The sequence below is a fragment of the Motacilla alba genome, chromosome 14 (genome assembly GCF_015832195.1).
Source record: "Motacilla alba alba isolate MOTALB_02 chromosome 14, Motacilla_alba_V1.0_pri, whole genome shotgun sequence".
NCBI classification, from domain to species: domain Eukaryota; kingdom Metazoa; phylum Chordata; class Aves; order Passeriformes; family Motacillidae; genus Motacilla; species Motacilla alba.
The window spans coordinates 10,996,000-11,009,911 of NC_052029.1; the positions used below are offsets into that span (position 1 = coordinate 10,996,000).

At 51.4% G+C, this 13,912-nt stretch overlaps 1 protein-coding gene across 1 annotated transcript in view; it reads right to left on the reverse strand.

Moving 5' to 3' along the window:
• The window catches only part of ADAP1 (ArfGAP with dual PH domains 1), a 51,306-nt gene extending 39,225 nt beyond the window's left edge, over window positions 1–12,081 (reverse strand). The window contains exons 1-2 of the mRNA XM_038151194.1: window positions 11,808–12,081; window positions 1,656–1,786 (exon numbers count right to left, since the gene is read on the reverse strand). Coding sequence (XP_038007122.1) covers window positions 1,656–1,786; window positions 11,808–11,892 — 216 coding nt within the window. The 5' untranslated portion in view covers window positions 11,893–12,081. The remainder of the gene's footprint in view (window positions 1–1,655; window positions 1,787–11,807) is intronic.
• Between the last annotated feature and the right edge of the window lie 1,831 nt (window positions 12,082–13,912).

Below are 13,912 nucleotides of genomic sequence, written 5' to 3' on the forward strand. Positions count from 1 at the left end.
TCCAGCAGGGTGATAGCCTCTGACAACACACCCTGTGCCTCAGATCACATCACTTGTGCCAAAAGGATGAGTTTGTTTTTGCAAAGTCATTACAGCAACCTCAGGAAGGAGCTTGAAGTAATAGACAAATAAATAAATAAACAAATAAACATATAAAAGTTCTATCTCCCTTGACAGCCCTCCTTTTCTTGTGATACACAAATGGCTGGCTGAGAACTCAACAAAAAAATCTACTTATTTCCTTATTCATATATTTTGTTTATTGAAATTCACTTTATAAGTGTAAAAACCCCATTCTTTTCCAGGCAGCCATGCTAAATACATTTTGGTTTGTGTCAAATGTCAAGCATACAAACATAACAAGCAGCTAAGCTTTTTTTTTTTTTAATTTTTTTTTTATTACTGTCATGGCTTTGAATTTCTCACATTTATATATTCAATCTATTCCCTCAAAAATATCAGGGAGGAAAATACCCCTGCAGCACGAAGGCCTATTGTGATAAAACAACTCCATGAGGTGCAGCTTTCAGATAAACTTCAACTCTACACACAGAAGACAGAAATCAATGACTGGTAGAGTTCTTCATGCCTTTGAAGACATCAGTATTCAAGGCAGAAAGGTTTCCTGGGTGCCTTTAGCTGCACCACACAAATCCAGGCAGGCATGGGGCATAAATAGAGAGAATTTATATTGTGAGGTTTTGGTTTTTCAAGCTGTGAACTTAAGAGGAACAAAGCCAGAGATAGCTGAGCTGGGCAGGGGGGATGGAAGACCAGAGGTCTAGTCTAGACTAGAGATACTGTGAGAAACAAGAGAAGACAATTCATTAAAAATTAGAATTTTTTATATGCTATTTCACTGACATTTTTAAAGGGATGGGGAACCCCTCACAAATCCTTCACAAAATGGGTGCTCTGATCCAATCAGCACCACAACCTCACTCCCACACTCCCTACCTAGACCTGCTTTCTGACAGCCCATTTCCTGTGGCATCTTCAGGAAGGGCTCCAAGGGGAAGAGCCCAAAGCCCTAGTTGGTCTCAGAATCTCTGCTGGTCAGGATGACCCCAAGATGTGTCAGGAAGTCTCTTTTCCCAGCCTAGCAGTCGAAGAAGGAGCCAGGACTCTGGCTGTGGTTTCCAAGGTTGTTTATTTTCTCTTATCTCTTACATTCTTTCTCTGACCTGCTGAGATCTGTTCAGCAGGTCAGCTAGAGGCACACGGCCCACCCTTGGGCTGGTGTCAACATTTTACACTAAAAACTACGTGTACTTTATTTACAATAATTTTCCAATACCCATCACCTAGGTTAGACAGCCTGTCTCTACTCTAAACCAACCCAAAAGTGCCAGCATCACACAGAACATGGAGGCCAGGAGGGAGAAAGAACAGGGCACGCCCAAATTCCTCCATCTTGGGACCCTGAACCTCCATTCTAAAAACCTTAAAATTCTACCTTTTCACCCTGTGACAACTACCCATCACTCTACTTCAACTCTCCTGACTTGTAACTCTTCATCCAAAGCCAGTGATTTGCTCCGTGGGTCAGAATCAAAGTCTCAGGTGCCTTTGGCTTCATGCCAGGGTCTGGAGCCACCCAGGACAGCCAGAGGGATGTCTGACAGGCCGGGACCCTGCAGGCCAGGGGCACGTACCTCCACCTGGGCATCGTCCCAGTCGTCCAGGCGCACGGACTTCACGCGGCTGACCTGCGGGATGTTGCGGTGGATGCCCGAGCAGTTCAAGCAGATGAAGATCCCCAGGCTGTGGGATGCCCAGTCCGGGTCTGGAAGCAAGAAGGAAAGAGGGAATTGGACCTGACTGATCTTTTGGATTCAGGGCAGCAGGAGGGAGGCAGAGACAGGGCATGGCAGGGGAGTTCAGGGTCTGATGTCCCTGAGTCTAAAGGCATCAGATAAACAGACAAGGAAAATAAATGTTCCTATTGATAGGAATACAAATTAAACTAGCAATTAACAGATCTGCAATCCCCAATGCAGATCTGCAATCCCCAATGCAGATCTGCAATCCCCAATGTTATTCCCCACACCCCAATATACAGACATTTGCATGTGCCCAAGACCTCTGTAGCTCACTCCATGCTCACATGAAGAGAAGAGGGGAATATCCTTCTTTCATGAGAAAATTCCATCTGAACACTGCATGGAACAGAAACTACATCAGCTCAGGGAAGCCACTGTGCTGCTCCCTTTTCATTTATTTATTACATGTGCTCCACACAGAGACTTTCCTCCCACAGCTGCAGCTCCCACAGCAGCCCAGCCCTCCATGCCAGGAGGTTTCCAGCCCTTGCCTCAATGGAAAAATGCCACCAGTGGTAGCTCTGTACTTTCTCTGAGCAAAACCACGCTCTGTTTACAGCCCTGGGCTGACATCTCGCACAAAGCACTGTAAACAGAGTCCCTTGCCTCCAAATTCCTCCCTGGAAGAAGCACTGCCCGAAGCAGGGAGACAGAGGGACAGGAGGAGGGCAGGGGCCAGGAGCAGGACACATCCAGCAGTGTCCCTGGCACTGCCTTGCCAATAAAGCCAATACAGGGATCTTTGTTTGAACTCCAAGGCAAATGTCAGCGCCCGCAGCTCCAGCTGCGCCCCAGCAGAACGAGCTGCACTGCAGGTCACCCAGCCAGCACTGAATCCTCCATCCTTCCCAAACCCACAGGGCTGGGAGCCCCTCAGCCAACCCACGGCATCAGGCTGTCGAGGGGTGAGGGCAGGTCTTCCCCTCTGACAGCCCCCCACCTTCCATTTCTTCCCCCTCTGAGCCCTCACTGCCCACAGCACAGCAATTATTTATAAAAGGCAAGGGAGTGTGCTTTCTCCTCCTTATCCATATTTAATGTTCTGCCTGTGCCAGGGCAGGGAGCAGGCTGGCATGGGGCAGCTCAGCTGCTGAGGGGTACCCAAGGGCTGCCAGCAGCCCTGCCTGCAGGGACAGCCACCAGCCTCCCCCAGCACACCCCAGGGAAGAGCAATTCAGCTCTCCAGAGGCGGCTCTGCTCAGATGCAAACCCCAGTGCTGAATGAGGATTCTCATCAGACACAGCTGGGTGCCCACATGGGAGAGGGGAGCAAATTCCCAAGCTGATACAAGTCCCATCAGCCACCAGCAGACACAAAGGTGGGGTTTTTCTGTTTCACATGGTCTCTAATCTCACCTGAGACCCCAGCGACTGCAACTCAAGCCTGGCCAGTACAAAACCAGTCAGGTTGATCTAAGGGCCTGGTCCTGCCCACCCTGCTGCTTCCACCAGCACTGGGTGACTCAGCTTCACACCCCATCCCAGGTCACCCCACTCATTCTGACCTCAAAGACCGTGGCCAGTTACTGGGCTGGCAGCAAGAATCAAGAGTTTTTCATGCTCAGTTTTTCGTGCTCTAACTCATCATATTGTCCTCTCTCATCTCCAAACATGTTTGTAATCAAAGCCTGGGGCCCTCCAAACTTCCTGCCACAAAAACATCCACAGGATCAGCACTGCTGAAGGCTCCCAAAGGGTGCAAGTCAGGCAAGGCGACAGCACCAGGGTCCCATGCTCAAAGAGCCATCCCTGCCCTTAATGCAGAGGATCAGATACATGGGAAGAGGGTCCAGAGGACAGAGCTGTGGCAGTGATGAGGAAGCTGTGGCAGCAAAGCCTGGAGCTGGGTCCCTGGGCTCAGCACAGCCACTCCAGGACAAGTGAGCTTCAATCCTTCCCAGAGCAATGACATCTGATCAAAGCACTGCCCAACCCAGGGAAACAGGTCTCAAAGTATGCACTGGCCAATAAAACATGTTTTATTGGGAGTCTCAATGCCTCTTTACTGTTACCAGATTTATCTCAGGCATGTGGGTGGATTTCTTCATGTTGTCTGCAGCTTTGTGGAGTCAGCCTTCCAAAGTCCTCCCCGGGAGCTAACCCCTCCCCTGCCTGCCCTGCTGTGTGTGACAGCACCAGCAGACTGCACACCCTCCTCCAGCCTGGGAGGGGGCCACATTCGGGTGGAGGAACATCCTGCAAGAAGATCCTGGAGGAAACTCCAACTGCAGTGGCCACCAAGTCAGCTCATTTCCAAGCTGTCTCTCCTTGGCATGGGCAAACAGTGCCTGAAGCAACAGGTTTCAGTCACACCTGGGCTTTAAAGCATCCTCCTCACACCAACAGGATCTTCTTCAGACCAGACTCATAAACATGCTTCCCCTCTGCTCCACACCTTGGCAAGCCTTGTCTAATTAAGCAAACAAAAGCTGGATTATATCACAGGGAACACAAACACACCTACATCCCATCATACACACAGGGTCACCCACGTGTGGCTGCCAGAAGGCGACAGTCCTTCAGAGGAGCAGAGACAACAGGGTCAGTGGTGACCCAGCCTTGAAGGGATGTTCTCAGCTTGCTCTTATAACCCACAGCCAGCAGCTGTCTCCTCCTGGTCACCTTCCCTGCAGCATTCCCCCTCCTGCCTAGACCCAAATCCATGTCCATCCAACACCTCCAGTGTCCCACACAGCAGATTTCAAGGAGCACCCTGACAGAGATGCACATTTCACCTTTCCCACCTGACCTGACCCTGGCCACTCACATGTCAGCCAGGTATTAACAGCAACTTCCTCCTCACTGCTCTTCTGGTTTCAGAAATATCCCTTTTGTGGCAAGGGTGGGTGGAGGAACCGTGGATGCTCAGCTGGTTGTGTGATACTCTCCTGTCACAGCACAAAACCACCCACATTTGGCAGCTGGGTTTAGTCCCAAAAGAAACACCAGGCAGGAGGAGAGTTCAAAGGCCTCAGGCACCAGCTTAGCCCCATCCAAAAAAATTGCTGGGTAGTGAGAACACCCAGAACAAACTATCTGCCAGGGCAAGCCTCTCTGAAATGTCACTGCTACCACAATTCGAGATTTCTCATGGCTCTTGCTCTCCTGGCTGAGGACATCTAACAGAGAGCAAGGCAGCCCAAAGCTTTCCAGCCTTTAGCTGAAAGCCAAAAGGAATTTCTCAGCATCATCTGAACAAACCAAAGGATTCCAGAGCCATGCCAGCCCTGGGGCTCGTGCTCCCCTGTGACCTCCCCGTGTCCCAGCTCTGCCTGTGGCTAGGAAGCAGGGGGTGGAGGATTCCCCAGCTCCAGCTTCTGGAGGGCTCCGCCAGCGCTGCTTCCCCTTCTGCCCCACTCCCTGCACTCGTGACACCATTTTCAAAGAAACCCAGAGCAGACAGCCACACCCACACGTCTTCTGCAGGGACTGGTGACACAGCCCAGGCACGGCCAGGGCCAGCACCCAGGGCTGCAGGGATGCTTCTCCAAAGCCTTTTAAGGGCTTGGGGGCTCTCGGTGGCTGTGCTGCTCCCCAAACACATCATGGTTCCTCTCTCTGCTCTCCAGCACAAACTCTCAGCTCAGGGACATGGATAACACCAGTGATCCCCAGCCTTGGCTTATCACTGACTCCAGCCCTTCCAACGACTGCACCAGAGATAAGACAACATCTTAATAAACATGGAAATAAATCTTCCTAAGTGTCTTCACACAAAACAGAGAATTTTGGGGCTGCACCATTAGTTTAGTGAGCCAATGACCCCAGGCTGCATGGCTGGCAGGTGGAGGCCTCCACAGAGGGGTGAAGTCCACCCTGCTGCTGGACACTTTGACAGCTGGGACACCTCCTCCATGCTGGACATTACTGAGAGTTCAGTAATTTTATTATTCTGTCTGGGCATGTGCCAAAAAAGTGCAATGAAATGGCAATATGCCACAATCTGGGCTTTTTGGGCATTGCTCAAAAAAGATGTTTTTTTTCCTAAGCCTCCGGAATTTTGAGCAAACAGCAGTGAAGCTCAATGAAAACTCTCCAGCATGCCTAAGTTCCACACAAATTACTTTATTCCATTATTCCAAGCCAAAAGGAATAAAAATGAACGAGGAACAACGGGAACATTAAACCAAATACACTGCTGTAAGTGCAGAAAGACTCTTATCCTGAATGACCAATTCCAGCTCTAAAAGGCTTTCACTGCCCAACGTGGTAGAGATTCCTGGTAACTCATAAACAGATCATAATGCCTTTCAAAATAAAGACGTGAGTCAGCTTCATTTTAAAAATCAAAGAAACAAACAAAGCTAAACTAAGCTCAGGAGAAGGGCACTGGGCTGGTATTTTCCCATCTCATTCATCTGAAAGCAAAGGCGTAGCCAGAGATTAGAGAAGCACCCAAAACAAAACTAAAACTCTTGGGCAACACAGCTAAATTCAGAAATTAACTTGTCCACCCAGCCCTTCTTACCACAAGCCTCAGGAAAAGCCAGCACAGTGAACCATGAACACCACAGCTTGAACCCAGCATTCCTGAACTTCGGGAAAAAGAAAAAAATGAGGGCCAGACACAGAAAATATTATGGAAGAAAAACCAAGACACAGGACAACCTATAGAAACTTTCAAAGAGATTGGAAGCTGGATGGTAATGGATTTTTTAAAAAATAAATAATCACTATTTCCTGTATCCAGAATATAAACATGGGGTTCAGTTTGAAAATCCCTAGTTGCCATCAATCCAAAATCCCATGAGGCAGAGCAGCAACAGGCTCAAAGTAGAAACAAGCAAGAACTCAAAGAGTCCCAAAATTTGGGTGCTCCTGCTTCACCTTTTGCCTTAAACTACATTAATTACTACTTGGAGCACAACATGATGACCAAGGCAAACATCTGAGGCCAAGCACAGCAACACATCCTCAACACATCCTCCAGCACACGAACGATGGCCTGACCCTGCTGCATCCCTGCCACTCCAGCTGGGAGGGAGCTGGTCCTTGGTTGGGATGCAGATTCAATGGATTCTCCTGAACCCTCTCCTGTTTGAGGTGGTAAAGAGACCTCTCCAGAAAAACAAAACCTTTCTTACCCTGCACTAGAAATGTGATTCACTGACACAGGGTAGAACTGCAGGGAATTCAGTGCAATCCACACAAGCACAAAGCCTTTCCTGCTTGCTGCTCATTTCCTCCCTGCCCGAGACAGAGAAGCTCGTGTTCAGCACCAAAGTTCTGCAGCTATTGACTCTGGGGAAGGATTAGGAGGCTGATAAACAGACCCTGGTCATGCATGCTGAAAAACAACAAAAGAGTTAACACCGAAGTCAAACCACCTCCCACCAACTCTCCTCTCTAAGTAGGAAAATTTTTCAGTGAAGGCACTAAACTTGCCAAGGTCTTTTAATTCAGCTGGCAGGTCCCAGCAGCCCCCTCTGGCTGTCTGCAGCCCACGATTGTGCTGCAGCCCAGGCACCAGGGCCGGACAAAAACACCATCACATTAAACCTCCTTTGTTCCAAAAAGCCCTTTTTCCTGCAGAAAGTGGCATTGAGCATTGAGCTAAACACAACTGCTGTGGGTTTTTTTTTTTTTTTTCCTTCTTGCCCCTCTGACTACAGCTGGGGAGGAGGGCTGGCCAATCCCCAGGGACAAAAAAAAAAAAAAAAGGAAAAATTCAGTTTTTAAGTGAGAGGACAATGGAGGTGCAGGAACAAGTTTCCACTTTGAGCTGGATGACGAAAATCCCGTTTCATGCCATTAGAGCAGCAGCAGCTCTGGAACAGCTTTCCAGTGGGGGCAAGAGAGGGAAGAGCTGCGAGGCACAGCCCCATCACTCCCCGAGGGGATGGGCAGCCCTTGGCAGGACCCGGTGGCTCAGTCCCTTCCTCCCTTCCCCATCTGGGTTTTCAGGAGCAGCGGCTGGAGGGAGGAAGGAGAGGGCTGAGATAAATCAGTGCCTCCTCAATCCTGAGCAAATCAAGCAACTCCCAGCACTCAGGCGTTTCCCTCTGATCACCATCTTCACCTGGCGACATCCAGGGAGTGGAAAAGCTTCACCTGCTGTAGAACTGAGAAGGAAAAGGTGTTTACAACCACCTCAGCCACCCTCAGGCTTCCAAAGGCACTGTTACACCACAACACCAGATCTCGGCTCTGCAGCACAAAGCTCCAATTCCAGACTCCCCTCCAGCATGAACCTTCTGCTCTTCCTCCATCCTTCACCCCCTCGGGGCCTCAGGCACAGAGGCCAGTGTTAGCCAGGATCCACGTGCCAGTAATCCATCCCAAATAAGAAAGATAAAATGATAACAAGCCATGTAAACTGCTGCTGGAGGGTTTAAACTGCAGGACTGCTTTGATGGGATTTCCATTTCTGTCTTCAGAGCCTCTCTGTCCTCCTACAATGTAAAATAATTCTCACTCCATGGAAACACGAGCCTAAGTCATAGAAAAATAGAGAGAGAAATACTCAAGGTCTTGTTATGCCCTGAGATAACCATCCGTCTTATGATGTGAGGAAAGATTGCCTGAGACAAAGAATCATTTAGAAAAAGAAAAGGCTGAACTGCCACATTAGTCTTGAAGAAAAAAAGATTATTCTAATGCACAGAGAGCCATTACACACCAGCAATTCAGTAACATTGCTCAGTTTGCACTTAAGACTGCATTTACCATGCTGTCTTCACTGAGAGAGCACAGCTTTAAACCCACAAAAAACACAACACCCAGGACATAGAAGTGTGTCACGACAGAGGACCCAAAGCCCCATCTAATCACTTTATTAGTGGCCCCTACCCCAGAATTCAGTCCCAAAGACGTCACCAAGGCAGCCTCATTATGCATTACAGATCGATGACATTTTCTGCAACTGAAATATCTTTTATTCAAAACAACCTTTCTTTGCAATTTAAGTTTTTTTTAATGCAATTTATAAAAACCTAAAAAAAAAAATAAATCCAAACACAAAAAACCTGCAAGTGAAAAATGTAGTCTCTCAGTTATTTTACACCCTGATTTTCACTTTGTACTTTAGCATCCTTTCTGCATTCCCAGCTGCCATGGCCAGGCTGTTCTCTCCACCTGAGACATCCCTCAAAATCTGTTTGAAACCTCTGGTTTCGCACAAGAGGTTGTTTTTTTTTGTATGCCAGACATACACACAGGTCCTGGGGAAGACCCAGGGGCAAGCGTGCACATCCTGTGCTCACACCAGGGAAACACACCTCGAACAGGGCAGCCTCACAGGGCTCGGCCACTTCAATAATCCTCAGCCATGTGAAGTGGCAAATCCTGGCAAAGCAGCAGGCTGTGCCCAGGTGTCCCCAGGGAGATGGGTTGATGCTGCAGGGGATGAAGCTATTTACCCAGCCCAGGAGGAAAAGCCTCCCGTGATGCCCCATGTCTGTCCCTGGCTTTGACTTTTGTATGGTCACAGCTTAGCCCAGCGATGCCAAGCTGAGAGCTCCACTGCACCAGGGGCTTGTGACAGGACACAGAATACCTGGGACAAGCCGTGGCTTCAGGGCTCTGGTACTGAGCCTCTCCCAAATGCCAAAGCAGTAACAAAAGAAAATAACCCTTTTTGACAGCAGGGAAGGAAAAAAACAAACAAACTTTCACTGGCTGGCTGCTTTCTCAAACAAATATTTCCAAAAGAAAAAGAAAACCCAGCTGGCTTCCAAATACACAAATTAAAGTGACTAACAGAATTTTTCCCTGTCACATTTCCAACCCATCCTATTCTTTGTTACGAGCATCCCTGAGCTAAACGGCTCCCTCTTATCCTGGATCCTGTTCTAACAGAGTATTTCAGGGAAAGGCACTCACCCACCTGAGAAACAGCAATAACAAACCCTGATCTTTGGCATTCCCCAGCTACCAGATCAGCCCTGTGGTGATACTCACATGTGGGAAATCACAAGTCTGCCCTGCTTCCCTCATCTTCTGTTCATTCCACACCCTCCCTCTTCCTTCCTTCTCCCTTCATTTTCTCTGCTTTGGTACTTTGCCAGTGTCAGCAGCCACCTTTATCTTTTTGAGCATCCCACTCCTCAGCAAAGAACATCCTTGCACCTCTTTCTGGAGGCTCTCTGGACACTTATCCTGCCTCTGCTGCATTACCTCATCCCCAGAAAGAGCTGGCCTGCCCCACCTGCCCAGCCTGAATAACTGAATTCAGGCTGAATATTTTCTACCCTGCCTACAGACACAAGTTATTATCTTGTATTAAGTAGCCCAGGGCATCTCAAGTTTCTTGTCACTGCCAGGCAGACGAGCACGTTACAGCACCATGAATAGCTCTCATTTGCCACAGAACCTGAAGCAAGCAGTCACTAAAGAAATTGGGTTGATGAACAGGGAGGTGGTCCTAAGGAAGTGATGCCAGGAGAGTTCAGAAGAGGCTGAATGTTAATATAGCACATCTTGACTTACAAAAGACACTGGCCCAAATTCTCCTCTCTGACTTTCAGATTCGCTAAGACATCTCTGTATGCAAATGTCACCAAAACCAAAGTATGGCTCTGCTGTTTTACAAGCCCTTTTGGTGCCTGTGACAACAACCTCCTTATCCTGATATGAGCTATTTTACTGACCTACAGCTCCCTCTCCACCCTGGTGATGCTGAGAAACTTCCCATTGTGCCTGGGGGCTTTATGTTCTATACCCACAGGGTGAAGGAGAATCGCGCTGCTGATCTGAACGGGCCGGGCTTGGAAAGTTTTCTCCAGGAAGGAATAATTTAGGCAGACACCGACTCGGGGAGCCCAAGCTGTGCTCAGCAAGAGACTTCCAAGGAGGGCTGGTACAGTCAGACAGCAGCAGATGGGTGGGAGCAGGCAGAGCAGAGCAGCGCGGCGCTGCAAAGCCGTTCACGCCGTGCCCAAAGTTCTTTGTCCTTTCCAGCTGGGTACCGGAGGACACAACGCAGCTGAAAGTGAGCTGCAGTGTCCTGGGATGCAGGTTAGGGATGGAAAACCGCTGGGAATGGTACGAGCTGCATAGCGGTATCCAATAGATCTTGATATCCTGAACATATCAATAGCTGGGGGGAAAGGGCTCAGCTGAAGTGTTGGGTTTTTCTTTAACCTATAGAATGACAGAGGCTGAGGAGGACATCCTTTCTATACCCCTCCTCAGAGCCATCCTGCTCAAGCTAATATAAATTTAGGGTTTTCTGTATGGGGAATTTTTTTTAAACAGGAAAGTTACTTGCTCTGCAATTTTTCTAAGGTTGTTCTCAAAGACAGATCCCACCACCCCACGCAGACTCTGCTCAGCAACAGCATCACGGCCCGACCCCAAAAATTCACCCTCCAAAAGGCGAAGAATACATTCCCAGCCCAGATTTTCTCCCCTCCGCACACGAAGACGTCTACAGACATTCCGGCCCCGCTCCCCGCGCAGCTCAGGCACCCATCGATGGCAGCTGGGCAAAGGTTGTTGGGCAGGATGTCCGCAGCGCTGCCTCCGGTTGTCCCCATGCGTTTGCTCACTGACAGGGCAGCAGCAGCCGAGGGGACACGGAGGACACGCCGCCCCCGCGGGCAGGGCAGCCCGGCAGAGCCCGCACCGCCCGGCTCCCGGCCCCGGCAGCGCTGCAGCCCGCGGGGACCCGCCGGGATGACATCAGCGCTCACGGCCGGGCGAGGAGCCGGGCCGGGCCGGGGGACACTGAGGAAACCTCGGCCGGGGCTGGTCCGCGGGGACCGCGGCAGCGCAGCGCATCCCTCCACCGGCCCCGGAGCATCCCCGCTGCATCCCCCGCCGTGGGGAGGGGGGTCGGGCACACCCTCGGCGGGGCGCAACCCCCGCGGCTCCCGGAGAGGGCAGAGCCCCGCGCCCCGTCGCTGCCGTGCCGAGCCGTGCCGTACCGAGCCGTGCCGTACCGAGCCGTGCCGTGCGGTGCGGTACCGAGCCGTGCCACGCCGTGCGGTGCGGACAGGTGCAGGAGCAGCCGCCGCCCGCGCCCCCCGCCTCCCCTGCCCTTACCCGGGGCGGCGCAGTCGGCGCACGCCGCGTTCCCCGGCCGCTGGAGCAGCTCCAGCAGCGCCTTCCTGCTCCTCTCCTTCGCCATGGGGGCGGCGGGCGGCTCGGCGGGGCTGCGCTGGCTCCGCCGCGCTACGGCAGCCTCATGGCGCGGGCGGGGGGCGCTGGCGAGGCGGGCGGCGCCCGGGCGGCTCCATCGGCCCCGCTCGCCCCGCGCACGCCGAGCGCGCCTCCGGCCGCCGGGACGCGCCGCGCCGGGGCGGTACTGCCCTGCCCTGCCCTGCCCTGCCCTGCCCGGCCCGGCCCGGCCCCGGTGCCTCCCGCCCGGTGCCGCCGGTTCCGCTTCCAGCGGGCGCTGCCGCCTCCCCGCGCCGCCCGCCCGCGACCTCCAGCGGCAGCGCGTCACCGGGGCGGCCCCGACCCCCGAGGGGATCCCCGACCTGCAGGGCATCCCGTGCCGCCGGCTGTCCCCGGCACTCAGGGGTGCCTCTCCTGGTGTAACTCCTGCCCGCGGAGCGGATGCTGTCGCCGGTGGGAGCCGAGGGTCCTCACCTGTGCGAGGTGGCGGCTGGCAGCGGCTCCAGCTCTCACTGGCTAGGGCCTTGCCACACAAGCACCTTGGCAGGTTCATGAGCAGCACGTTTGGGATGCCCCTCTAACATCAGCAGCTTTTGGGGCTACTTGTGAAGGTACTTGTGGGGGTACTACTACTCATCAGTAGCCCCACGCATTCCAAAACCCTCCTCCTTCACTGCTGTCCTTGCACATCACCACCAGCTTCCATGTCTGTGTCTGGGCAGGACTGCCCTCCAATGTCTTCCCACGTTTCTGACACCTCCATGGTGTCAGGGGAGTACAGGGGGAAAACACCCCTGTGCCATCATGGCTGTCCCTTTGTGCCATCTATGGGGCAAGACTCCTTGTTTTGCCAGTCAAAGAAAAAAGTGTCACTCAGGGGCAGGATGTGGGAAGCTTTTGGCCAAGGAAGGACTCAGAGCTGTCTCTCCTTAACCCCTGCTGAAACCTTCTCCCCACGTATGGGTCACCTGTGATGCTGTTTGTGGTTCACAAGTCTCTGCTTACAAAAACAATCTTGGTTTTGCAAAGCAAGTCCCCATTTAAATCATCCAACTCTGCTTCCTCCAACAAAGCAGAGCTCTCCTGCAAGCTCAGCCCATGCCATTCATGCTGCCCATGAGATTCAGGGTGTGCATGAGCATCTGCAGGAGGAGGCTGCCAGTAGCTCCTGGAAAACTTCCACAACCAAACCACCATCCTGATCCTGCAAACATGAGGATGTAGCAGGTTCCTAAGAGCACTTTGTGGGAGAAAATAGCCCCTTAAATACAGGTAGAGTCATGGCCTGGTACATTTACAATGCTCCCTCTGCCTGGAATACATTTTGCTAAATGACCTTTGCATTTGTGCTGCCAGACAGGTGACTGCATCCAGGTTTATTTCTGTTTTAAACTGATGCTGGACTGTTCCTTGCTGACTCAACCCAGCGTCACGCACCGTGCTGGGCTTGCTGGATTTACACACACAGATTGATAATGCCTGGAAACTCATTCCCATCCTAACCAAAGGCATAATCCTCCCCACAGACCTTTTGTGGCGAAACTGAGCTGCTGCATGCAGACCCTCACCTTCTTCAGCCCCTGAGTCACTAACGCTTACCTGGAGCACTGACTTCTAACAGCCTCAGAGTGAAACCAGCTCCTCAGAGTACCTCAACCCTCCACACCTGTGCCGTGTTCAAGCTTGACAGTGTAAATGCTACAGGATCAGAGCTTTACCTAAGCCCAAGTTAGGCCAGGTTTTCATGTGCACTTTGGCTTTTTCAGACGAGGCATTTGCTGAATGCTTCGTGCAATAGCCAGGATGCTGCACATCATCATGGACTTACTGTGGGCCAGGGCTGGGAGCAGGTTTGGTTTGAAAGTCTCTGTTTAGCTTTCCATTAAGACTTATTGATTCTCTTAATTTTTTGTTCCCCTGGTTGCTAGGCAATTCCTGTCTCTCCTCCGCGTGCTAGAAGCCAGGGCTGCAGACAGAAATTTATATCTTGTAATAAAATCAAATAAAACAGAGCCTGTTGTCAGTGATGA